Here is a 27830-nt window from a genome sequence, read left to right on the forward strand (position 1 = left end):
ACATAATCCATCACCTTCTTCAAGGTTAATTTTTTTATGGATATTAACTATGAAGTCCTTTGGGGGAAAAAAAAATGTTACTGTAGATATCATTCCAATACAGTACACTTTACAAAGATAATTTAGATAATTAAGATATTGGTGGCAACAGTCTCTGACCTTTGTAGAGTTCTCAGAAGCCCTTCATCACCAGTTTATACTGGAATGTAATGACTCAGCAATTGCAATTTTTTTTTTGTGCACAGTGATGTCTAGAACTAGACTTTACATCTGTGAGGAGCAAACACAACTGGAGCATGGAGGAGCAAAGTTAAAGTTATCTGAGCAGTTTAACTGAACATGTGAAAGCGGACTCCATTTTCAATTTAACTCTGAACTTCCTGGTTTTGTGTTTTGCTTTTTGACAGCTGTAACATCTTACAGCTGTCCCTGTAGGGTTTATGGGTCTTTTTTGTTATCCTTAAGTTAACAGTTACCTGTTGGCAACCTGAACTCCAGCTCAGATTCTGCACCTGTTACACATCAAGTATTACCAGGGATTAATGGGGCTCATTTTCCATCCTGTGGTTGAATTACAGGTATTAGTCAACCGCATAGCATGAAGGTGTTTTTATTGAGGAACAGAGAAGCAAAGAGAGGGCTTTGCCAGCACACCCAGCTCATGTGGCCAGTGAGCTGGCCTGAAGGATTTTATTTGACTAAGGAAGTGGAGTTCAGTTTCTGGTTTGCTTACTGGCAATGATGGTTTTAATTCAGTTTGGTGACCTTTCTTGTTACCTAGTTCTCAAGAGATAAAATTCAGCCCTTGGAAATTGCAGAAATCTTTTTTTCTCACGTTGGAAATGTATTCTGGCATGAAAAGGCAAGGCATAGTAACAAAATTTGAGCACTGGGAAGTGGGAGCTAGACTGGGTCAAAATGAGGGATAAGCAGACTTAAACAAGGATAGGAACGCTCTTACAGTGTGCACACGTACACTGACATAACTGCTACTCCCTTAAACCGCCGTTAAACAGCAAAGGCTTCTCTGAGGAAGCGCTGCTGGCTACGAGTACACTTACAGGCCAGACTGAGTGATGAACAGAGCCATAAACACTGGTGCCAGGAGGAGACGACGTGCGGTGCACCTAGCCCGAAGGCGGGACAGGCCTGGCCATCGCCCCACCACACCGGGGTATGGCCGTGACTGCAGACTGAGCGGCCGCGGGGCCGGCGGGACCTTAGGCGCAGCGGGGGAGCAAGTAAAAGCCGAAGGGCACACGCTGGCTTCAAACTGTGCGGCGCCCCGGAGCCCTTCACGGCAAGCGGGCCGCTGCCCGCTTCCAGCCCCTCACCGCCGCCATCCCGCCCCCTGCCCCGCCCTCGCCCCCCATTGGCCGGCGCCGCAGCGAGGCGGCAAGGCGTGCCGCGGCCGGCTGGCGCATGCGCGCCGGCCGCCCGGCCCGGCGCGCCGGCTTCCTGTTTGCGCCGCTCCGCTTCCGGGTCGGCGGGGGAGCCTTCGGCGGTCGCCGCCGGGGCCGCGGCGCTGCCTTAGCCGGGGGAGCGGGGCCGCCGCCGCCGCCCGGGCGAGGGGCGGGCGGGCGGGAGGGGCGCGGGAGCGGCGGCCGCCGCCGCCGGGGCGGCATAGCGCGGCGGGGCGGGGGGAGGGCCGCGGGGAGGCGGCGGCGGCGGCCTCCGCCGAGGCCTGGGCCGGCCCGCCGCCGCCGCCGCTCGGCCGATGCGCCCGGAGCGCCCGCCATGGACAAGATCCTGGAGGGGCTGGTGAGCTCGTCGCACCCGCTGCCGCTGAAGCGGGTGATCGTGCGGCGGGTGGTGGAGTCGGCGGAGACGCCGCTGAGCCAGGCGCAGTGCCGCGCCATGTTCGCCCTCAGCACCCGGCTGGTGCTGCAGGGCCCCGACCCCTTCCAGCGGCAGGTGGGGCGGCAGGTGCTGGAGGCCTACGGCCGCTACCACCGCGACGAGTTCGAGGCCTTCTTCAACCGCGGGCTCGTCCTCGGCCTCCTGCAGCGCGGCTACGGCGAGCTGAGCAACCGCGACCCCCGCCATCCTCGACTACATCCAGGCGGGGCTGCGCCTCATCATGAGCTGCCCCTCGGTGCTGGAGCTCTTCGAGCTGCTGCAGGTGGAGGCGCTGCGGCTGGTGTGCGAGCGGCCGGCGCCGCCGCTCTGCGCCCGCCTCTGCCAGCTGCTGGGCGACTTCCCGCAGTGCCTGCCCCGCGGCAGGAAGCTCTCGCTCGCCTTCTGCCAGCAGCTGGTCCGCAGCATCGCCCACTTCCAGAGCCAGGGCAGCCGGGAGGCCGAGCTGCGCCTCTACGTCTCGCAGGTGACGCAGGTCAGCGGGCTGCTGCGGAGCGTCTGGAAGGCCGAGCCCGACACGCTGCTGCCCTCCCTGCAGGAGCTCTTCGCCGTCATCTCGGCCGCCGGTGAGCGCTGCCCGCCGGGGAGCGCGGCCGGGGGCCGGCGGGAGGGGCGCGGGCGCCTGAGGAGAGCGGCAGGGGGGCCGGCGGGAAGGAGACGGCCTCCTGCTAGCATGGCTCGCCTTGCAGGCCTTGGTTGTCTTGGAACCGTTGCTTCCTTGCCCAGGTACTGAAATGCAGCTTTTTGGCTATCGAGGGAGCAAAGCCTCCCCCAGAGAAAAGGGGGAGAACTGGCGATGTATTCAGCTGCAGGGCAGCATGGTTTTTGGAAAAACTCCTGTTGCAATGCTTTAAAGGACATACCAGAACAAAGTTTTGGGTGTCCCGTTAGGAAAACCTAAAACTCTCAGTATCAAAAGCTGCTCTTCCTCCTTGCTCGCTCCAGAGGGATACCTTAGGTCTTAGAACCATTTAGTCTACAAAAGTGGGGTGTATGTAAGGAATATATAAAACTTGGGTGTCATAGGATTACTGCCTGAGTAATGTGGGTGCAATTGTAAATAGGTCCTTTGTGACCTCAAAAGTCTGTTAAGTACTGTATTAGCGGACGTTGGAAAGTGCCTTTGCTGTTGAGGCACCTGAGAAACTTAACGCTATAACACTATACTTTGTCATAACTAGTATGGTTAGCAGGCAGTGGTTGAGATAGGATGTGGGAAACATCAGATGCCTTGGATCCCTAGGCTTAATATCAAGTATGATAAACAATTGTATGGTACTTCTTTGTAGAAAAAAAACCCCGCTTCTCAGTTCCATTGAGGGTGGGGGAGGAAGTTGGCAGGTTGTCACTTTCTTGACAAAATGATGAACAAAAGGAGTTTGTAATTCAGTGCTATTCGTTTTCCTTAATCCATTGAAACTCTTTTGTTTTGTGATGATAGAATGTTAGATGTAGGATAGACTCGTTGCCTCAAAATTTTACAACTATAGTGAAGTTGTAGGATAGAAGATAAAGCATATATTTCCTGTGGGGTTTTCTTTTTAGTTCCTTACGTTGTCATGTTCAACTATTACAGATACTTCATTTGAACCTTCTGTTGCACTGGCAAGTCTCGTGCAGCACATACCATTACAGATGATTACAGTACTCATCAGGAGCCTTACTACAGATCCAAATGTGAAAGATGCAAGTATGACTCAAGCTCTGTGCAGGTACCGTATTTCATTGTTAAGCGGGGAAAAGTCTCTTATTCCTCCCTTTTTTGGAGTTATTTTTCACTTAGGTTCCATTAAAAAAACCTTACACAAACAAAACCATCAATCTCCCCCCTCCCCCCCCCCCCCCCCCCCCCACCTTGGAATGGTATTCCAAGTTACGCTGTTTAGCATGTTAAGGTAATATAGATTTGTGATGCTGCAGATGTTACTGGCATGGTTTCAGTTTAAGGTTGCTGCCTTCATTGCTAATGTAGCTTCTTTCTCATGCTTTGCTAGGGTGGATGAAGAAGAGGGTTAAATAGAAACTAAGAGGAAGCCAGCTGTGTTCCTTTTAGATGACATCTTATGTTCAGATCTCCCACCTTATAGGAGATGGCATAAATAGGAAACCACAGGGTTTACAGTCAAGCTGAGAAACAAGGCCTTGTTTTTAGAAGATCAACCTTTCTGCTGTTCCAAGAAGCAGAGTGGCACTCTCAGATAATTGTCTTACCTATCATCTCCTCCTCTGAAGAGAGGCAATGGTTAGAAATGAGTTTTGCTGCTTAGTTTTGAGGTTTTTTTCTGCTTGGCTATCTTAATGACTCTTTAGTAGGATTCACAGTGGACGGCCTCTCTTTCCATCTTCACTCAAGCCTCCAGAGGTTTTTTGGATGTTCTTTGAATTATAGAAGAATAGGCAAAATGTAAAAACAATTGCATGTTATGCTTGTCGGTCATCTAAACATGAGTAAACATTGAGATTAATAGTACTGCTAACAGACAGTGATTCAGATTGCAGTCTTGGTTAGTGTCTTCAGATATGTGAATAATAGTGATGCAGAAAGATGACAATGGGAGAAAGATGAAGACCTTGAAGTTCTTTGAATTATGTTTTTTTAAAGCCTGTGGAAGAAGCTGTTGTTGAGCACTGAAGGGTAGAAAAATGAGTAAAGCAGTTAAACAGGAGGCTGTTAGAAATTTGTATTGTTTTTAAAAAATTACTTCTAAAAAGTCTTTCAACTAAAAGAATTTAATGTCTGCTATATTATTAACTACATCCATTTGAGTGTAGTGTAATACTTACACATTCATGTAGTGTAGCACTTGCATATCTTGGTGAAATACTAAGGTTTTTTCACACTGAAAACATTCCTCGTATTTACATTAAATTGAGAAGCCATATTTCATTTGAAAACATAATTAATGAGAAGAAGCAGCATTAATATTGTAATTTGGGGTAAGACATATTGTTTAGGGACTTCAAAAGAATCTGCTCGACTGAACAGATTTTAACAAAGCTGCAAGCCCAGTCTAAAATTCAGAGCTGGGACATTCAGAAGGATTTGTGCATGTTACTTATTTGCCATGCTTATAATAATGTGCTGGTGATTAATTTTCATGTTAGTGTAATTTTAACATTTATGTTGTATTACTGGCTTCAACACAATTTGATTGTATAATTGTGGCTTTAAAATGGCTTGTCTGTATGCCTCTGCTTAGGGAAGTAATGCAGTGCTGAGCTTTGGATGTAATAGGAGCTGTTATTGTCAAATAAGTGCTCTTTCTTAATACTAGCCGTGTGTTGGTTTTTTCCCCTCTTGTTTTTGAAAGGGCAGTGCGATCTTACTTGCCTTGTTCGTTCTTTGAAGTAATACTTGATTTTAAGAGCCTCTAGTTCTGTTCCATGGAACTAACTTTCTAGGTACCCCTTGTTATTTTTGTTTGTGGATACTCTCATGTCAACACTGTATCCAGTTTCTTTTTCTACCTCTAGCAACCCTTTGCAGTAATTACTCTCTTCTGGCTTGAAGGATAATGCAGCTGGAATGTCTGGAGCACCAAATGACAATGTTGTCATCAGGCTTGCATCATTCCCAGGAGATTCAGAACTCCAGGCACAACAAGGTCTCCTGATGAGAGTCAGCAGACCTTTGGTGACTGCAAATTACAGACTTTGTTGCTCACTTCCTAAGGATAACTCATGACACTGCAGAGACTGTCTAAAGATGAGCACAGATTAGTAAATAATCAGTAATTAGAAGATTAATACATTGAATCTGTTCGGTGGGGGGTTATATTAGGCACATGTTCATCATATAAGAAAGAGTACTTGCTTTTTGGCATGATTGAGCTGTTCTTAATTGGCTTGGCTGTCTCATGAAGCCTTACCTGAAGCATCACTGAGGAAAAGCAGAAAATTGTTGAATCTCTTCTGGGATATATGACTACTTTAAGGTCTATTTCAGAGGTCTCAGAGGAAGTTGACTGCCTATACTCGGTATCCTGACAAGTATGCTTGTTTGCGCTTTAACCCAAGTATCTTTGTTAAGAGAAACTGAAAATTTTGCTAAGAAAAACTCCAGACATGACCCGGTCCTTTGCCCTGTTGCAAAAAATGTAAAATATTGTAAAAGTTGTTAATTTTTTGGGGGCGGTGCCTGGTAGTCTGAGGATCTTCTGTTGTTGTTTTGGTTTTTTTTTCTAATCTGAGGGATTTGCACCTGAGCTGCCAGATTCTTTGTCTGATGTGGCTAAGAAGATATTTTTGTGCAAGAAGTTACTGTCTGAGGTTGCACAGATTAATTTTTTTCTCTCCAGAGATCTCAGAAATACTGTCCTTGTTAGGCACATAGATGGATAGCAGACCTACTCATTTTAGGGTGATATGAGGCAGAAGGTCCTCTTGAGGCCTTTAAGGTTCTCTTAATCTGGTCAAACAGAAAAAACATCCCCTGTGTTTTTATTCATGATCATCATGTCCCATATTAATATCTGCCTTTGTATTAAAAATGCAGTCATTGGTTGCAGCAGAACAGGAGCCAAGTAAATGCAATGCAGAGAGGATTTAGTAATCAAAATATCTACTCTTCACCTACCAGATCTCAGATTTGATGTTTTTTAGGACAGTCTCAAACATGTCTGCAAGCTTACTTCTGTTTCATCTTCTGGCTTTTGTTTCTGTTCTTAAGAGCATTGACTCTGCTTTTAAGAGCAGAAACAGATTTTAAGGATGGGAATTCTATCTGTATCAATTATACAGAGAATGAGGCTTCTCTTTACAAGGCTAATCATACTGAAATGATAGTTGTTGTCCTATTAGTAACAATGTTGAATAGTTTAGTACTTAGTTATACTGACTAGAAATGACATATGATGGCCCATCACATAACCAGAGCAATGGGATGGAACATGGGGAGCCCCAGCTCCCACCCAAAAGCCCTGTTTTTCATTTGGAGTTTGTGAGTCAGTGTGGTTAAAAGTGCACATAGTATAAAGATAGTAATCAGGTATTTTAGAACAGTGGTTCTAATGTAGGGGTCTACAGAATACACTTTACTTGTCTAAAAAGTTAATTAAGAAAACCAAATATATTGTCATTAGGGTTGAATTAACTGTGCAGGTGTTTGTGCCACTGCTGAAGAATACCAAGCCTACAAATTAGGGGGGGAAGGGGTTGAAGACAATAGGACTATGAGGTTTCGGATCTGTTTTTACATTAAGGTTAATTCTTTGTAGGCAGAAGCAGTTTTGGCCTACTTTTTTGATTCCCCATTTTAGAAAGTATATGGAGAGGGTGCTCAGAATAAACATGTTTGAATTTAATATCTTGAGGAAATGAGAGCTGTGTGTAAATTCAGAGACAATGATTATGATGTTGCCGTGTTTTTTCCCAAGGTTTTTTTTGTAGTGACATGGAAGAAACCTAGTAAGATCTGTGCTGGATTGTTAAAAAGGCAGTCCTAATGATTCCTTATTTTAGGGAAACCTTTGAATGTCTTACATGCAGATAGTACATGATTCTAAGATGCATGAATTTTAGAATGTGCATACTATACATTTTTCAGATCCAGATTATAAACTCTATGTAAATTTTAGGTTGTTTATGGTAATACAGTGTGCCCAGAATGCATGTCTGGTGTTGCTGAAGACTGTGGTTTTCTTTTTAGTTTGGAATCTGAGGACCAAAACCCTGATTTCAGTCTGTTTGGAGCTCTTTTAATCTCCAGAAAGAGCGCAGGGGCTGATAGTTTTGCTTCAGATTGATAAACACTGACTATGCCTATCAGTAGTGATAGTGACTGTTTATTAGACTGGTTACTGTTCAGTTCTGTGCTAGAATTTAGCCTCCTAAAATAATTAATCTTTATGAGGAGCTTTTTCAGAAAAGAAGAAAAACACCTCTAACTTCCTCCTTTCATTGAACTATAGAATAGAATCATGGTGTTATGTAGATTGAGTGGGGCCCTTTAGAAGTCACCTGGTCCAATCCTGCTTGAAGCAGGGCCAGCTTCAAAGTCAGACATTGTTGCTCAGGGCCTTGTCCTATCAAGTTCAGAGCTTTCTGCAAGGACGGAGTCGCCTTGGCCTTACTGTGTAACTTGTTTCAATGTCTGGCCACTCTCATGGTGAAAAACTTTTACTTCCACTTAGTGGTGCCTCATCAGTTTGAAGAAGGGGATCTTGCAGGCACTTAAAGAAAATCCAAAATATTCTCAAGTGAAATCTCAGAAGAACAAAGACTAAATTTCATGGTTTAGCTGGTACTGCCTTACAATATTGTCTGTGTCTTAGAGTTGTTTCAACTAATTTGCCTTGTCTGCCTTACGTAGCAGTGTAAGTTGTCTATTAATTTGGAAGGATAGAATACACCTATTTTCTGTTGCTGAATTTCACTGTATTTTCTAGGCACAGTTTAAGTACCTTCACTTTTCCTTTTTCTTGGCTGTAGTGAAGTTCTTCCTTTTGGGGCACATGTAGACCCCAAGCTGCTGATAGCTATTTTAAGATCCTTCTAACACCTGCTGCAATGTATTTAAAGTTACTAGATTTTACCTTTTTAACTGAGAGTATTTGAGTTGGCTTCCAGGAATGTAGTTCTAAGTTTAAGAGGCTTTCTTTTCAGATTTCAGCTTAATAGTTGGTTTTGGTCTGGTTTGGGGTGAAAGGTGTAGGAGGGGAGGTTCCCAGGTACAGGCACTTTTTCACCTTCAGTAGTAAGTTTTTGCCACAAAATAGAAGTGTTAGCTTAATGTCTGTAAACCTAGGGTTTGTATTCTTAGATAACAAGTAACAATAATATACATAATATTTAATATTATATGCTTATGTATTTCAGGGCGGGTTGTATTTACTTCTAATGTATTAAATAGATCACTGTTAATTACAGAGTTAAATGACAAGATAAAATTATTTCACTACTTGCCTAACATTCTTGCATTGCTTCTTGTGAGTCCCTGTGTAACTATCTGGGTAATATAGAGAATCTTTTTGTTGAGATTAAAATTAGTGGCATATTGGGTTTTTTGTTTTATTTTTTTATTTTTCATTAATCTTTCAGAATGATTGACTGGCTGTCCTGGCCTCTGGCTCAGCATGTGGAAACATGGGTGATTGCACTGTTGAAAGGACTGGCTGCAGTCCAGAAATTTACCATCCTCATTGATGTCACTCTGCTTAAGATTGAATTGGTATGTTGGAAAAGAACATTCAAAATTGAAGGAGAGGGAAAGGAATTTGTAACAGCTATGCAATTGCATAGCATCTTTTGTATTGCAACAGATATTATCTTCTTATTCTGCACAGATGATGTAAATGTATCTATAGTGTTCAGTTACATGTAATGATTCTGTCTGTTTCCAATGGTTGTGGATTTGGAGATCTGTTTGCATTTTTACTGAAATAAATGTGGGTTTTTTTAGGTCTTTAATCGACTTTGGTTTCCTCTAGTGAGGCCTGGTGCCCTTGCTGTCCTTTCCCACATGTTACTTAGTTTTCAGCATTCTCCAGAAGCTTTTCATTTGGTAAGTTACTAAATAAATGGTTTTCACTGCTTTGAAATGTCATTCATACGTGATTTCTAAAGTGGGTGTAAAGACTAACAGAAGTGATGCGCTTGGATTTCCTCTTTGTTTCAAGGTTCCAGAATCAGATTTCTGTGGTTCACAGACCACTAGGCTTTATAACTTCCAGGGTCAACCACTTAATCTGTAACTGGAAGCAAGCATTGTTCTTCCTGGTAGGTACATATTTCTGGCAGTAGTATCTGAGCACTGCATTCTATCTTTGACGGTAATACTTCTGGAAATCCATTTTATGTGGTGTGAAGTCTGCTGATAAAGTTGGGCTGCAAGTAGACTTTCAAGCACAACTATTTGGGGAAAACAGATAACTAGGTTATATATAGCAGATAATAGGTTATCCTGGATAGGTGCACAAGACCAAGAAGTACTTCACTTTAAGAAAGCTACACTATCTGTGTTTCAGTGTACTTATGGGAAGACTGAAGGCTACTATTTTTAATGGCCACTCTTCAAAATACAGTTCACCAGTTAAAGCGGTAGATACTAGGGCATGATGATGGCTGTTCGTATTAGTGCAGCAAGATGTATAGCGCCTTCCTTGTTCTCATACTCAGTGTTTAGCTTAAACTTTAAGTGAAATATGGGCCTTTCAGACTTAGCCATAGTAACAGCCTGGCACACTGTTTCTCTAAGCTGTCCCCAAGGCTCTTAGGCCTGAAGGGATATCAGACCATTTGATTAGTGTCAGAGTAATTGCCTTATGCCTGTTACACTGTTTTTTAATGATAGAAGTCTGAAGTTTTGCTCTCCTCCCTCTGCTGCCCTAATCTTGTCCTTGGATAGAAACTTGAGTCACAAATGAAAGAACCGAGTAGCCTTGAATATGCTCAAAATGTAAATATTTCATGTATTTACTGTCTTGCTTTTCTTCTTGGTTCCTGAGAGAGACAAAACATTCATGAGAAAAATGTAAAATATGAGAAGACTTATTCTAGAAATAGATGTTTGCTTTACAAGGAAAACTTCTACCATAGGCTGCATGCAGTACTGCATAAACATCTGTGTTCAGGACTTCATCATGACCATTTTCCCTCCATTTTAAACAACCTTCTTCGCTATCATTTTTTGAGCTACTGCTGTCATTTAATATCCTGTAACATTTTCCTGCACTTAAACTACTTGTTGACTTTTTTATCATAAATGGTCTGAATGTAAAACGGTTAAAGGCGTATTTGATTAATATAAATGAATTTATTGTGCAGTGCATCTGAGTTAACATTCCCCTTCCCTATGTTTGAGCATCATTAGCATATATGACTTGGGATTTTTATAGAAGAAAAACACTCTGTCTTGCACTTTACGTAGAACTTATAATGATGTGTACTATGGAATTCTAAAATCTACTCACGTATAACATTTTAATTCGACCTTAAGCCAGAAGTGATACTTCTGTATGTATTCAGTGTAACTTTCAGTATTATGCAGTATGCTGTAAGAATTTGGCTCTTAATTTGTGAGAGCTGAGAAGCTGTACTTCTTTTATTCTTCCTGTGTGCTTTGTCTGTGCAAAATTATCATATCTCAGATCTATTTTATACAGATCTCATTCTTGGAGCTCAATAGTTACTTTCTCATTGCTATGTGCCAAAATGAAAGAGGGAAATTTTTCATTGCAACTTTCAACTGTTGACTTTGTAGTACACTGAACACTTAATCTTGGTGTTTTCATTTTTAAACAGTGAATATCTTGCTTGCCAAAAGAGTAGGTTTCTCCAAGACGTAAAAATATTCCTTATACTTAGAGAGCAACTGATATTTGAAAAAGTGGCAAATGAGTATTTTGCACCTGGCCCCTTTTACTTCGGTGTTTTGAAGTATAGTAGTTCTTGTTTACTTTCCTAAAATAAGGGTATTCTTATAATTTCTGTTCTGTATTTCATGTCTTTACTACCAAACAATTTGTAAGCTAACTTGTGATGAGAAATTATTCCATCCACTTCTTTCACAGTTAATCCATTTTGATCTCTTGGAAGGTGACAGAGGTGTCTAAAATACTTTGGTTCACTGTGAGAAGTCCCTACTCTTTGGGACTGCATTGAAATAACTTTCTAGTTGATGTTTTAAGACTAATATAAAAAAAGTCTCATGCATTTAAAAAATAGAGACAGAGCTGCGCTGAAGGAGGTGGAGTAAACGTTTCTGATTTATACACAATTTAAAATAGTAATGAATCTGAACTAATTCTCAAATAGATTACCATATCTGTGGTAAGCTTTCTTTTGCTCATAGTAAATTACTGTCTTGGTTTACTGAGCCTAGCTCCCTCACTAGATGGAGCTGTGAGCCAGTTTCCATCTTGTAAACTGAAATAGCATGAATGTATTCATTGGCTTCAGATCCCAAGCATTAGATTCTGTTTAAGGGAAACTGAGAGGTTTGTTTTAAAAACTATATCTGTGAAATTAGAACAGGATGCTGCATTGTTAGTGGTGGCACAAAAGCAAAATGTTTGCTGTTAATAGCCTTAATAAGTTGAGTACTTTGGACGCTTGACTGTTTAAAATCTTAACATGCATTTTCTATGTTCTTAAAGTTCCAAAACTTGACATGTGAGCTAAAGAGAGCATTGAATAATTAATTGTGCTGTTTGAAAATTGTCATGAGTAAAGAATAATGCAGATTTCTTAAGTCATTGTTTCTCAACCACTTCTTATTTAAAAACAAAATGTCCCCTGTCATTTGGCATGTGTAAAATGGTAAAGTTGTTTGTAGATGAAAAAAACTGGGAAAATGCAATTAACACCCTTTTTTTGTTTGTTTGTTTTCCCATTCAGATTGTCCCACATGTGGTCGGTTTGGTTCACTCCTTCAAAAGAGATGGCTTACCTTCCAGTACTGCCTTTTTGATGCAGTTGACTGAGTTGATACACTGTATGATGTATCATTATTCAGGATTTCCAGAGCTCTATGAACCCATTCTGGAAGCTGTTAAGGTATATTAAGAGGGTGGAATGGTTTGGGTTTTTTTCCTAAATATGAAGGCTATAGTCCCATAGATCTAAATTATTCAGAACTTCTGCTAGGAGGAGGGAGCTAACCACATAATCTAATGTCAATTCTAGCTGTGTTTGGAATATGCTAGAAAAATTGTCCTGAGGGTCTATGGTATGATTATAGCAGGCTTTAAGAAAAGCCTGAAATGAGATCCTTTATTAAAAGTACAATCTAATTTCTTAAGCCTCATTTAACTATTAATATACTTTTGTAAGGTTTATTCTAGGCATTTCACTTCAACCCAAGCTAGAAACTGTAACCCTTCGAATATAAGTTCAGAGCACTGATAGTATTGAAGAGAGGTAGGTTGTGAGGAGTACTTGGTATGGTATTAATCTTTGGCTAGCTCCAAACCACTGTTACTAAGCGCTGCCTCTTAAGACTGCAGTCAGTATTGCATGCTTCTGTGGGTAAAGGATGCTAGCCTATGCTGTTTCAAAGCAAAATTTGGCTTTTTTAGATAAATATTTAAGTACATAATGCACTTAAAATAAATTTAACAAAAAAAACCCACCCAAAAAAATCCCCCCCGCCCCCAAAAAGAAAAAACCCACCCCAAAACAAGTAAAATTAAAAAAAAATATATAAAACCAAAAAAACCTCACAAAAAACCCACTTGGGTATTACTGCCTGATTTTATAGCAGCCGTATTGTAGTTAAATATTTTGACACTTAAAACCCCTGTCGATTTAATTCCAAGTATTCTGGACTTTATTCTTTCATTCTTACATTTTGATTTGACAGAGCAGGAATGTATTTCTGGCAGAATAGAGGATGCTTTAGGGGTCTATTAAAGCTTGAAATTTGAGAGGTAGTTTTTTGTGGCAGAAAGGATTCTGTCAATATGCAGGTCAAAGTTGGCCACCAGCCCCTGATTCCTGCAATTTGAGTGTTGAGTAAAGAAAGCTTTGAAGAAGAGGGCTTGGGGGGGTTGTATCTTCTAGGCTGTCAGGGATAGCAACACCTTGAAGGAGAGTACAGGAGGAAGTGAAGATATAAGACTGCTGAATGGCAGGACCTATTATAAAAACGAATACAAAGACCTATTAAGTGTGTTAAATGTTTCTCTTGTAGGATATGCCCAAACCCACTGAAGAGAAGATTAAGCTGATTCTCAGTCAGAGTGCCTGGACTTCTCAATCCAGTTCATTGCCATCTTGTTTATCTAGACTTTCTGGAAAATCTGAAACTGGGAAGACGGGTCTAATTAATCTAGGAAATACTTGCTACATGAACAGTGTTATTCAGGCACTTTTTATGGCTACAGAGTAAGTTCTTTTCAACAGCTCTCTTAATTGCAAATTAACTATTGCAGTTGTTGCATTATTGCTTTTCACAGAATATGAACATGTCCTGGGGTGTCTCAGCTTGCTAGAGCTGAGTGGGTTTCTCTGCACTCAGTTACTGATTGCTTTATTAATGTCCAGCTCTGTGAAACTGCAATTTTAGCCATTAAAAAACCTGATCCTTCTGTCCAGTATCAAAAGACAAGTCCCTTTTTCCCTCACTCTCCTTGCTTCCTTCAGTACTGTAAAAGTTTATGGTGATGCTTTTGTTATAATCTGGAAGCTATTGGAAAAGAATTTGTCTGTCTATAGCGCATTCTTACACATTTAAATGTTTAAAGAAATATTTTTTTTTTGCAGTGTTAGTTCCTACTGTACAGTAGTTTTGCATCTGCACTAGAGCAGAATCCAGGTATTGAATGGAAGTGTTACATGTTTTGTTTTCTTTCAAATTGAAGTAATTATCAGAGTTGGAATGATAACTGCATTGTTGTTAGAAATCTAGCAAGGAAACTAATGTTTATCTCTCTTTTTTCAGTTTCAGAAGACATGTTTTATCTCTGAATCTAAATGGGTGTAATTCACTAATGAGAAAATTACAGCATCTTTTTGCATTTTTGGCCCATACCCAGGTATGTCATTTATTTCATCTGCTGTTCTTTAAGCCTAGATCTATATACCAAAATTTGGGATCAAACATGATGCCATCCTCTTGAGTATATTAAGAATATGATAGATTTGAAGGGAAATGAGTTTGCCTCCAAATGTTCAGATGGTGTGGATGGACTTAGAGAAATCTATATTTCTTAAGTGGAACATCTTGGCATTGTGTTGTTTTTATAAATGGGCAGTAACAGGTTTTCTTTCAGAAGCCAGAATGAAAAAATCCAGTAAGACCTGACTTGATATACAAGCTGACTTTATGTATCTTTCTAGGACAAACTTGACTTTCTGCAGTGATTTTTACACTACATTTTATTGTCATTCAAATTCTAAAGTGAACTTTATTAGTCGAAAATATTTTGCTAGTGCTAGAAAGACGTAAGACACTTTTATTCTCTTTGATTAATAACAATAGACTTGTAAAGGGGATGACGCTGGATCACCTTAAAAATAAATTGGTACTTATGAAATACTGGTGTTCTGAAGAAAGAAAACATTTTTTAAGCTTGCCAGCAAGAACAGCAACTGCTATTACACATAACATCTGGTTTATACTCATTACACATTTAATATTTGCCTGCAGGATCCACTATTATCTTTTGTACTAGAGGTGATTACTACAAAATTAGTGGCTCTCTCTTCCTATGATTAAGTGGTTTCAATGTTTATGTGTACCATGTGTTTCACACAGTTCCTCTAGAATAATGTAGTCAAAGGTTCAGTGATCAATATCAAAATAATTGTTTTTTAAGTAGTTCTTATGTAACCTTGTCTGTCCCTCTCTTACATGAACAGAGGGAGGCATATGCTCCTAGAATTTTCTTTGAGGCTTCCAGACCACCATGGTTCACCCCTCGATCCCAGCAGGATTGCTCAGAATATCTCAGATTCCTGCTAGACAGGTACAGTTATTGTGCCATTAATGGGAATGAATCTATAGTCTTACCACATAATGTTGAACTCTTAGGAGCAGTCATGTAACAGTTCCACTGCATGAGTGGGGACCAGGAATTCTGGGCCTCATTCCTGGCTGTATCTGGCTTTCTGTATGCTCTATGAAACACTTTTCTTCATGGGTTTAATCTGTGGTGAAGTCTGGGTGCCATCTTGTATCCACGTCATTTAAAGCAGGTTATAGTGGTAGTAATGTTCCATTTTTACCAATCTAAATTTGGGTGTTTTGTTAGAGTCATGGTCCCCCTGTAAAATTAATGTAGTTGCTGAAAGCGGTTTAGTCGTGCATCTGGAATTTCATGTTGGTGGAGACAGCTATGTTTCATACAGGTCAGGTAATTTGCTTGTTTATTAAACTGGTTATAAGTCATGAAGAGATGTACATGCATTTAACTGTGGCACAGATAAAAGTACCTACGTTTATTGGTAGCCCTCTTTAATTTTGGCTTGCTGAGATGTGGCTTAAGCAATATTGCTTTATGACACATTCCACTTCTAGAGAAGTTTATCTCAGTAGTGAAATAGTGTTCGCTCCTCCCTCCCTTGCGTTTCTTTTTTTGGTTCAGTTATTCTTGCTGTAGTTTCTTAACTTTCTTGGCTACAAAATCCTGACCTTTTCTTTGGAAATAGTCTGGCACTAGATAAATAGCTACTTGTTCTCTTAGAAAATCTGGCATCCAGAACCAGTCAACTGGAGAACTGATTTATTAAGATAATGTAATGGTAAATAATAAAAACGTTGTTTGTTAGGTTTTTTAATACTTGCCAGTTCTCTCAGTATATCCATTGTGTTCTGTTACATATAATGAAACCCACATTAAATGCATTTGTGCTTCTCTCATACTCTGTTTTGGATAGTACTGACCTGTATGGTTCAGCTTGCTTATATAAAAAATAACAAATAGCTTTTTTTAATGTAAGATACTTCTAGCCACGTAACCATCTATATTTTTTAGCATAACTTGAAAAAAGTCTGAAACAGTGCAGCAATATTTGTTTGGAAAATAGCACAGCTACTTGGATTTATTTTTCTTTGTCTTCAGGCTTCATGAAGAAGAGAGGACCTTAAAAGCATTGTCTTCAGCAAAGACTTCTGAAAGTATAATGAATGAAGAGTCCCAGACACAAGAAGCTGTCCATAAAGCACAAGTATTTGCTGAAGCACCTTGCAGGGGAAGTGAAGAAAGAACTCTGATAGAGAAGATGTTTGGAGGAAAGTTGAAGACTACTATATGCTGTTTGAACTGCAAAAGTATGTCTCAAAAGGAAGAAGCTTTCACAGATCTCTCTCTGGCTTTCTGTCCTCCAGCTTCCTTGGAGAATGTTGGCCCAAAATGTATGGAACGTTCTGAAGTAAAAGATGACTACGTGGTGCAAACTAATACTTTAGCAACTAGTCCTGCTGAAGAAACACCTCTCAATAATTTGGAAGTAAATGGCGGATGTGACACAATAATGAATGAAGGAACCACAAAAGATTTTTCTACTGAGCCAAACTCTGAGAATACCACAAATTCTGAACTCAACAAAGTTCAGGATAATAGGGATATGTCTCAGAGGCTAGTAGGTAAAAACACCCTGTCAGTTACAGACTTACTGAATTATTTTTTGGCACCTGAGATCCTCAGTGGAGACAATAAGTATTATTGTGAAAAGTGTGCCTCTCTACAGAATGCTGAGAAAACTATGCAAATCATTGAGGAACCTGAATACCTCATTCTCACTCTTCTGAGATTTTCGTATGATCCAAAGTGTCATGTAAGGCGCAAAATCTTGGACAATGTGTCTCTGCCACTTGTTTTGGAACTGCCAGTCAAAAGAGCAACATCTCCTCTAGCTGTAGTTTCCGGAGGTTGGTCTGTTGGTGTTGAGATTTCTGATATTGGAGAAAATCTTGCTAAAAAACTGAAGCCCTCGGGTGCTGATGAAGTGACCTGCCCACAATTGGTGCCCTACATGTTAAGCTCTGTGGTGGTGCATTCTGGTGTATCCTCTGAAAGTGGACATTATTATTCATATGCTAGAAATGTTACTGGGTCAGGGCCTTCAGGACTCTGCCACCAGTCTACAGCTCTTCCTTTAGTTTTTCCTCAGGATAAGTTGTTGACAGAGGAGAGTCCTTGTACTGTTGTAGAAAATGAGCTGGACACTGAGATGCCAAGAGAGTGGTTTCTGTTCAATGACAGCAGAGTGACATTTACCTCATTTCAGTCAGTCCAGAAAATTACCAGTAGATTTCCAAAGGACACTGCTTATGTTCTGTTTTACAAAAAACAAAATAGCACCTGTGGCTTCAACACCAATTCGGCAAATGGACTCTGGGTAAATGGAGACCCTCCCCTACAAAAAGACCTCATGGATGCAATTACGAAAGATAACAAACTATACTTGCAGGTAAGATGGAAATTCTGTATGAAGAGTGGTCTCCTTAAAATGCATGAGAGACAGTGTAAAAGAAAGAAGCTAGCTTTTAAATATTCTGGTATATTAACCTTATAAATCGCCAATCTCGCTTCCATCTTGATGTTGCTAGACAGGTTTCATAGTAGGGTTGTCACCATTAGATGGGAAGTGTCAAGGAAAATGGCTTTAAACTCATTTCAGTTGAAATTTTTAGTGGAGATGCTAGCATAGGTCATTTAACCACTTGTAATTCTATGCAGGAGAGGCCTTTCAAACAGTTCTGAATTTCATTGCCATTAATAAATTATAAGAGTAGATAAAGTATACTTCTTAGCAGTGTTCTTACTAGCCCGCTTTCATTTGGAGTGAAGTTTTATTTATACAACTGTGCTTACCCAAATGCTAGAACCACTAAAATGAAGACCAGATGCTAGTGACTAGATTCCACTTTCCCTTTGCTGCCTATTCTGCCTCCCTCTGTAGGACCAGTACTGCCAACCACACATTCCCTGTGCTCCAAGAACTTCACCTGGCTGTAGTTGCCTCTTCAATTGCTGTTACAAAAAAACCTGTTCTCCACATTTCAGTATGGTTTGCTTTGAGCACTGCTGCTGTGTTTGGATGGTGTAACAGTAAATGTGTGTTTTACTGTGTGCTCTTTGATGGGTTAAGCTGTTCATGTAAGTCTTCTAGGCCTACTCAAACTAGAAAAGCTAGGTAAATTCAAATTGGAAAAGAACAGCTAAATCTCACTGTGGAAAAGCTGTTGTAATAACTGCAGGTATTTTACAAACATAAACAAGAGAACTGAGAGTTTAAATTGCAACTCTGCTGCTATTTTCAGACTGTGTGGTTAAAGTGTTTGTGTCCTAACCATCTTTGTTTATATATCACCTCTCCTCTTGACTGTACAGAGTAGCACAAAACATGGCTTCTTTGTAGAATAGTTTGGGTTGGAAGGGACCTTTAAAGGTCATCTAGTCCAACCACCCTGCAGTGAGCAGGGACATCTTCAGGTAGCTCAGGTTCCTCAGAGCCCCGTCCAGCCTGACCTTGAATGTTTCCAGGGATGGGGCATCTACCATCTCTCTGGGCAACCTGTTCCAGTGTTTCACCACCCTCATTGTAAAAAATTTCTTCCTTATATCTAGTCTAAGCCTACCCTCTTTTAGTTTAAAACCATTACCCCTTGCCCTATTGCAACAGGCCCTACTAAAAAGTTAGTCCCCATCTTTCTTATAAGCCCCCTTTAAGTATTGAAAGGCTGCAATAAGGTCTCCCCAGGGCCTTTTCTTCCCCAGGATGAACAACCCCAACTCTCTCAGCCTTTCTTCATAGGAGAGGTGTTTCATCCCTCTGATCATTTTTTGTGGCCCTCCTCTGGACCCACTCCAACAGGGTGACATCTTTCCTGTGCTAAGAACTCTAGAGCTGGATGCAGTGCTCCAGGTGGGGTCTCACCAGAGCAGAGTAGAAGGGCAGAATCACCTCCCTCGACCTGCTGGCCACGCTGTTTTTGACACAGCACATGATATGGTTGGCTTTCTGGGCTGCGAGCATACATTGCCGGCTCATGTCCAGCTTTTCATCCACCAGTACCTCCAAGTCCTTCTCCACAGGGCTGTTCTTAGTCCCTTCATCCCCCAGCCTGTACTGATACTGGGGGTTGCCCTGACCCAGGTGCAGGACCTTGCACTTGGCCTTGTGGAACCTCATGCGGTTCACATGGGCCCACTTCTCAAGGTTGTCCAGGTCACTCTGGATGGCATCCCATCACTCAGGTGTGTCAACTGCACCACTCAGCTTGGTGTTGTCTGCAAACTTGCTGAGGGTGCACTCAATCCCCCTGTCTGTGTCACTGATGAAGATATTACAGTACTGGTTCCAATATGGACCCCTGAGGGACATCACTTGTCACTGATCTCCATCTGGACATCGAGCTGTTGACCTCTACTGTCTGGATGCAACCATCCAAACAATACCTCATTCACTGAGCAGTCCATCCATCAAATCCATATCTCTCCCATTTAGAGAGAAGGATGTTGTGGGGGACCATGTCAGAGGCCTTACAGAAGTCCAGGTAGGTGACATCCATAGCTCTGTAGTAGACAGCAACCACAAGATTCCCTTTGTTGCCTCGGTCTCTAATTCTTACCCATAAGCTTTCAACCTGCTCGTGGCTATTCTTCAGAGACAGCTCTTCATACTACCCATTTCTTGATGTAGAGGGCAACCCCTCCTTCCTTGCTTGTCCCTTCTGAACAGCCTGTAGGCATTGGTAGCCACACTCCAGTCCTGGGATTTGTCCCACCAAGTTTCAGTAACAGCAACTAGGTCGTAGCTTTCTAGCAGCATGGTGGCTTCCAGCTCCTCCTGTTTGTTGCCCATGCTGCGTGCGTTGGTGTAGAGGCACTTCAGTTGGGCTGTCAGCCATGCCACCTTCTTAGAGGAACACCCCTTAATTTCTTTGACGTGTTTCGCTGGTGTTTTCCTATTGTTTCCCTGTTGTCTCCCATTACCTCAGCAGCCCCTGGCTCATCTCCATAAGACTTCAAGTGTGCTGCAGCATAGCAGGCATGTCTCAGAGCAGCAGGCTGAGGGCCCTTGCTAGCTCCCTGTCCCTCTAACCTTGGCGTGTCATCCCACAGCTTGTCATGGGCAAGCCTGATATTATCCCCCTTCCCCTTCAGGTTTAGTTGAAAGCTCTGTCAGTGTGCCTGCCCCACTAGCTCGTGAGCAAAGACCCTCTTCCCCTTTGAGAAAGGTGAATCCCATCTGACGCTAGCAGGCCTGATGCCGTGTAGGCCATCCCATTATTGAAAAACCCAAAACGGTGGCGGTGACACCAGCCACGGAGCCATGTGTTAATAGACTGGGCCTGTCTGTTTCTTCCAATGTCATTGCCCACAGCTGGAAGGAGAGAGCTAAAAATGAGCTGTACTCCAGATTTCCTTACCAACTGTCCCAAGGCCCTGAAGTCTCTTGATTGCCCTTGGACTATGCATTGTGGCTTCATCGCCGCCCACATGGAAGACCAGTAATGGGTAATACTCCAAGGGCCATACCAGCCTAGGCAGTTTCCTAGTGATGTCCTTAACCTGGGCCCCAGGGAGGCAGCAGACTTCCCTAAGAGGAGGGTCTGCCAGCTGTATTGGACCCTCTGTTCTCCTCAGAAGGAAGTTGCCTACAACTATAACCTGTCTTTTCTTCCTCACAGAGGTGTTTTTGATACAGGGGTAGGCCTTTCTGATCTCAGCAACACTTCTGGTGTAGATGGATCATCATGCCCATCATCCTTTGACTGGTCTTTCACATCCAGAGCCCCATACCTGTTGTACAGAGGCACCTGGGAAGGCAAGGTGGGCAAGGAAGGGGGTTTGCCTGCTGCCCCAAGCGTGGACTTGCCTCCAAGATAACGTCATATTTTTCAGTCAGAATTGCTGTGACTTCCCTTGATGCATGAATGCTTTAATTGTGAAATTTCAAACTCTAAGACAGATTATTTTTTATTTTAGGTATATAATTACAGCAGCATCTAGGTAATTGGAAAAAAAAAATCTGTTCTAACAACACAGGCTGAAGAAAAGCAGTGTAACTACAGTGATATTGTAACTTTTTTATATATAAAGCCAAACATTTAAAGGAGGAACAGTGTCATGCACATAGAATATAAATCCTAGTAACTATTCTTATTTGTGTATTTTCCTGTTGAATCGAATGCTTGCAGTCACATATTTGTGTTATCAACAGTTAGGTGATTGCCTGAATATGTGTAACAGAGGCTTTTTTCAAATCTGAAGAGATGTTTTAGCCATATGGAACAAGCAACATTATCAGGATATTGAGAAAATAATTTGTTAGATAATTAAGTTGTTTTTAAATGTTTCTCTGAATTAACATTTTTAAGACCGTTTTGATACAATTTCTGGAATATGCTAAGAAGTTAGCTACTGTAAGCTTTTTGAATACTGCTGTACGCCTAGCACCAGTGAAAAATCAATGTGATTTTATAAAAGTTGAAGTCACTTGGTGCATATACACCAAAATTGCTTTTTGGTAATGTTCCAGATTAAAGCTTTCTCTAAAGAACATGTAGCTGAAGTTATATAAAGCACGCGGTCATTTTCTGTTAGAGCTTCCAAGTAAAAGCCAAGTTAGTAGTTTCTTGAAAACTTTTCCTTTGCAGTTAAAAAAAAAAAAAAAGAAAAAATATAATCTCAAAATGAAAAAGTATTTTCCAAGTATATAATTTTTGTTTGGGGTTTAGTTGTTTTGGGTTTTTTTTAAGTTTGTGATCTTTTACTCACCTTTCAGTTTTGGATTCTTCAGTATTGGCTTTCTTGGTAGTGCTCTACTAATCTCAAGAGTTGTTAAGATCCTGTTCTTTTCTCAATTTAAATGAGGCTGATCAGAAATGCTCAGTTACTGTTTTTCTCAAATTAATACTAATATTGTGATTCACTGAATTAAGTTATCATATTTTTGAGAAGTTGCATTTCATTGTTGTTCAGAGTTCTAAACTAGTATTTTCCTGCTGAGAATATACTTTTCTGTCCTGAGAAAGCCCTTACTCTTCAGAAGAAATGTTCCAAAAAATCTCCAGCTTACTGCTTTTGTTTTACTATTGCATACCAGTTTACCACGTGGTAAACTAAAATGTTTTCACTTTAAATAAAAAAACCTGCAATATGGGTAGCTCCCACTCCAGTTAAAACAAATTAAAAATCCCATTCTGGGAACAAGTGGAAAGCAGGGGCGGATGCTCTGCATTATTCTCAGTCCTGAGAACTGTATTGACTATCAAGTTTTACTTACCTGATTTAGCATTTGCTGGGATAAATGTAATCAGCCTGAAAACATTCAACTTTTTTTTTTTTTTTTTTTTTTTTTTTTTTTTTTTTAGGAACAAGGATATTTCTTGCAAAAATGCCAGTGCTGCAGGCTATACTAGAACAATTTAATGTAGGCTAATATTAATCAAGTCAATATATGCCTTGAGAGGAGAAAGAAATGTACTCATTTAGCACAAACTACTGAACAGGAATAAAGCGCGAAAGATCTTAGACTGCTAAATAATTTCACTTCTGGCATTGAAGGCATAAATAGTGTGTAGTTTTTACTAATACCCTGTCAAGAAACTTTAATAATTGATAATTTAATAGCAGCTCCATATTTCTCTTGTGTGTGTCCATATATAGAGAGATACCTTCCATCCATTATAGAAAATGTTTTGTACATGGTAGCAATCAAGCTCAGATTGTGGCTGAGGTTTATCCTATTCTCAGTGCATTATGGCTGCTTCTGAACAGTATTCTAACTGGTTGACAAAAGCTGTGCTTGCAGCTCATTTACACTCTGTACCGAACATGATGCACGTCTCCAGAGCTGCAAGAGTCATCCCTTGCACATAAGTCATGTGCAAGGTACTGTGTTGCTGCTGTTTGTAGTAGTGTTTCTCCTCGGGGCTTGTCCCCTCTCTATAAGGAAGCCTAGTGACAGTAGGACAATCATACTGTTGCTAACGGTATTTTGAAAGGTATGTAATAGACATACGTAAAGTAATTTAGCTGCATAGCTATGCAGCTAAAACCTTATGCTATCCAGTAACTGCAGTAAGGCAAATGAAAATAAATTGTGTTTCTAGCTAAATCTGGCAAAAAAAATTCTTAACTGTAAGTCTCTAGTGTTCTTTTTGTCTACAATTTTAAGATTTTTATGCAATAGAGCATAATCCACAAACCTGTTGTTGATGCTTTTATTCTATTGTAGTACAGTTTCTTAGGTAAAACTCAACTACTGGGGTTTAAGAGGTATAAAGCTGCCAGAAAACAGTTCTCTGGAGGGATGAAAGTGGAGGAGGGGGTAAAGAAAACTCCATTTTTGGTTTGGTACTGTGCTGCATTAAAAGAAACATTTTTCTGAAATATTTTACCAAAAAAGAAAAACCAGCCCTGTATGCTACAGGTACAGTGCAGCGAGTCTCCCACTGTTTGGTTTTGAGAGGAAATTCTGGTCTAAGCTAAACAGTTTTGCAGTGTAGTTTTTCAACTAAACAGGCTATTTATACAAGGCATGCTATTTTAATCACAGTTTTCAGTTGATTTCTGGTATGAGAAGTGAGCTCTTCATATTCCCTTGTTATTCCTAGTAAATTTACTTCGTTTTTGATGTGTCTTGTAGTTAGCAGGTAGATAAGAATCCACATACTGCTGGAGATAGCATAATACTGTCTTTCAGGAATATGGCCAGCATATCTATGTAGACGATGTCCTCCAAATATATTTTATATAATATTGGAAATGAGTATGCGTTTTGGTCCCTAGTAGTGTAAAATAGTTTCAGGCTGTGTTTTTCTAAGAGGGCAGAGTAATTTAAATCCACAAGTGCTATTTTTAGCACCTGTGTGAAAGTACATGGACGAGACTAAGTTTAGTGCTTTCATAGTAGTATAATACAAATGGTCTTCCAGGTTCTTGGCTCCGTTCCTTGCTTTCACCAGGAGGTGGAGAAGAAAAGGAACAATTCAAGGTGACCCATGTAATTACTAAAACCCTGTTAAAATTTCCTCCCGTTGCCTTTAGGGAGGTATGTAGTGATGGAGTGTCATGTGAAGGAGGTGATCGGTATGAGCCTTAGCACCTGAATACTTGCATTTTGTTTCCTAGGGAAATAAAGCTTGTACAGGTCTGCTGTCTTGTCAGTCTTCCAGAGCCCAACACCTGCCTAGTCCTTCCCTCAATTTTTTAAGCTCTTGGCCAATTTGAGAAAATGATACTGAAGACAAGAAATTGCTGTAAGGTTTATGAAACCAGCTGGCCAGAGGAAAAAATAGTGTATGATATCTCTAATGAGGGAAGAGCCTGTGCTCATCCCCTTCTTAGATGTCTGAGAAGTCACAGGGGCCTTCAGCTGAAAAAGCAGCTGGCAGGAGGCTTTCTTGTTCCTGCTACTTGTGCAGGTACTGTTTCCAGCAGCTGACTCCGATTTTATGGAGTGCTTGAGTTCCTGAGGCTTATTAATGTTAAAACAGAGTTAGCATAGCAATAACACTTGGAAGTTAAAAAGCTGCACTGAATGGAAACTAAATAGCTTTTCCATCTCTTTGCCTTTTTATCTGAGTACGTTGTTAGTCTATGCAGTTGATTGAGTGGAATAAAAAAGTGTCTTTTAAATAATTAACATTGATTTTAATGGTTTTACCTTCCTACTTGGCAACCAACAACAAGGGCATCTTAAAATTGCTAGGATGAAAATTCATGTGAAACATATGTCAAAAACTAATGTTTTGTTAGCTTTTGATCAGCAGTCTAATTCTTTTGTAACATCCCATGTTGATATAAAATACAACTTTAGCATAAACTTAAATGCATTTAATTATGATTCACATATACTTAATGACGTTCAATGAAATTGTACATCTTGGATTGGCTGCGGATGTTCAACTTGAAGTTCAACAAAGCCGTTCAGACTGAAGAGTCCGGAAGTCAGTGATGTTGCTTTAAAAGCTGTTTCAAGCTGGTTCAAGGACTTCAGGCTGTTTTTTGTAACTTGTCTTTGTTCTTTCATTTCAGGAGCAAGAGCTTAGTGCTCGAACACAAGCACTTCAAGCTGCCTCAGCCTCGTGCTCTTTCCGACCCAATGGATTTGATGACAACGACCCCCCGGGAAGTTGTGGACCGACAGGTGGAGGAGGAGGGGGTGGGTTCAGTACTGTTGGTAGATTAGTCTTTTGACTATGAAGACAACCTGGAATACACTGGTTCCAAAGCAGCCTGGTACTGCTGAGGACAACTAAAATATTGAACTTTGTCAGATGTTGTACCAAGTTTTGAGACTTGATCCTTGTTCAAAAGCAAATGTTGGGGTTTTTTTGGTTATGTTTTATTTGAAATAAATAAGTGCATAATGGAAAAAAACTACCTCTTAAAAATCCAGTTGCTTTTATAGTAAGATATGCTTGCCCAAAAGGCAGAAAATGGAGATTTTTAAGTAGTTGCTAATGACACTGCATTAAACTGAACACGCTTACATCAGTTTCTATTGTCCTCATCCACTGAATGAAGATAGTTCATTTTTTACTCCGATGGTATTGCTTTATGTGGAAATCCTTTCAGATGGGCTAAACTGCATGCATAGTCTCTCACCCCCACCTTATTTTAAAATCCGGTACCTTTATGGATTTCTACAGATGATGCAATTCATAATGAAGGCAATAACTTAAATGTGACATGATACAGTACTTTCCAGATTAAAAATTATTCAATATATTTCCAGTGTAAATGTGAAGAAGAGAAAAAAAATTTATAAATATTTGCTAAGGTGTTTTCCAAAAAAGTGCATGTTCTGTAGGGACAATGTTTTTAAATAGAATTTGTTAACTTTGTAGCATTTCTAATTGTTTTGAGGATTTTAAAATTATTTCAGGGAATATATCTGCTGTGTACTGGAAAGGAAGACATTCTGTATGTGCCTTGAAGTACTGTAACTTAAACTTTCTGAGGCTGCAGAAAAGGGGAAAAATGTGTTAGTAGTCAATTTTTTTGTCAGTATTAGAAAACAATACATTTATAGAAAGCTATGAGGTTTCCAGAAGTAGAAATCTGGTAGTTTGAAAGGCAGTAGGTGTGTTGCCCATTATTTTTTATTTAAAAAAAATACATACCTGGTTATCTATAACTTTTGTGGCCTGCATTGCTGAGAAAAAGCTGGTCATAAATACTGAGCTATGTTTGTGAAATCACAGAAGAGGCTACATGTATTGATCCTTGCTGAGGATCTATGCTTCTAAGAGTCCTTTGAAGTTTTGCCTTCTGATTTTGCTTGTAGTGAGAAATTTCTGGTGAGTTCAGGTTTTAACTGTCTGCAGAAGACCAATATGATGCTGTCTGTGGAGCAGTGTTTGCTTGCTTGTGAGGCCAGCAGAGGTTGAGGATCCGCTCTTTTTAGCCTTGCCAGAAATAGCAACTTTGGTTTTGATGTGCAATGAGGATAACAGAAGTAAAGGGAGTTACACTGTTGAATCTGGTGATTAATTCTTAACTTGAATAATCTTACAGTGAAGTGTAAAGTTATTTAAAGTATTTTTACAAAATTCTGCGCTGTTTTACTGTGTTTTTATATTCTACTAGGTGACAAAGTGCATCCTTAAAAAGCATGCAGACCTGGCAGGTGATAGCTTAATTGTACAAAATAAAGAAATTTCTTAGAAAATGCCTTTAAAAAGCATAAAATAAGTTGAGAAAATTAAACCTTGTTCATATGATATCAAATATACGGAGTTTAGTCTGAAAGGTAAACTAGCTTGCAAGCTATTTTTATATTATCACTAAAACTATGCCGTTTGCTCTGCTATAGGTTTGTATGTTACTGCTCAAGAAAGCTGGAGCAGCTCACTTTCCTTTTTTTAATAGTTTCCAAGCTTTGTTTTGACCGTTTGTAGTACCTTGGCTTTGACCTACGCTTTCATTGCAATCTCAGTTGTAGGTCTCTGAACCAGGGGTTCAGCTGTGGAAATGTGGAATGTCATGAGAACTAGGGTGAGGAACGTTCTGATTTCGTTGTGCTTGGACAAGGTTTTCTTGAAAGCTCACTTTGCCTTGAAATTCTGTAACTTTCAGTCTAAGAGGGTTTTTTATTTCCTTTTAGGCTTCTCTGCCAGTTAGCTCTGGTTTTAAAATGTTTTGTATGGCAGGTTAATTTGGCTTTTCTCTCCCAAATTATGAGGACATGCTAAAAAGCTGTCTACTGTTTGCATTATCGTGGGAGTATTTTGTCTCTCTGTATCAATTTACTGTTCATTTTAAAACACTAGTAAGTAGAAGGAGGGGCAAGTGTTTTTACTCTATATGAAATCATAATTTAGTAAAGGTCAGTTTTGGTTTTATGTTCTCACAGTAAAAATACAAATTATGTAGCTTACCTAAAAATAACATGCAGTATGAGTTTTGTATACCTATTGTGCTATATTTATTTCATGAGCTCTTAGAAGGCTTTCTACACCCTTCATGGCCTGTTCTAAATTCGGTGTTAAATATGGAAATTTTGTATGAGAGTAATGCCAATAGGGTTGGATCTCCTTTGGTATAAAATGGTGGTATGTCTCAAACTGAAAA

General features: G+C 40.3%; 1 protein-coding gene across 1 annotated transcript; it reads left to right on the forward strand.

The window, feature by feature from the left end:
* The first annotated feature begins 1722 nt into the window (after positions 1-1722).
* On the forward strand, positions 1723-26812 carry USP38 (ubiquitin specific peptidase 38). Its single transcript, XM_075708736.1, is given in 11 exon segments — positions 1723-2037; positions 2039-2423; positions 3434-3569; positions 8896-9025; positions 9257-9358; positions 12193-12351; positions 13487-13680; positions 14237-14330; positions 15157-15263; positions 16359-17709; positions 25290-26812. Coding segments are annotated over 11 exon segments (3120 nt in total). The 5' UTR covers positions 1723-1737; the 3' UTR covers positions 25452-26812.
* The last annotated feature ends 1018 nt before the right edge of the window (positions 26813-27830 follow it).

This window comes from Pelecanus crispus, chromosome 4 (genome assembly GCF_030463565.1).
Source record: "Pelecanus crispus isolate bPelCri1 chromosome 4, bPelCri1.pri, whole genome shotgun sequence".
Lineage (NCBI taxonomy): Eukaryota > Metazoa > Chordata > Aves > Pelecaniformes > Pelecanidae > Pelecanus > Pelecanus crispus.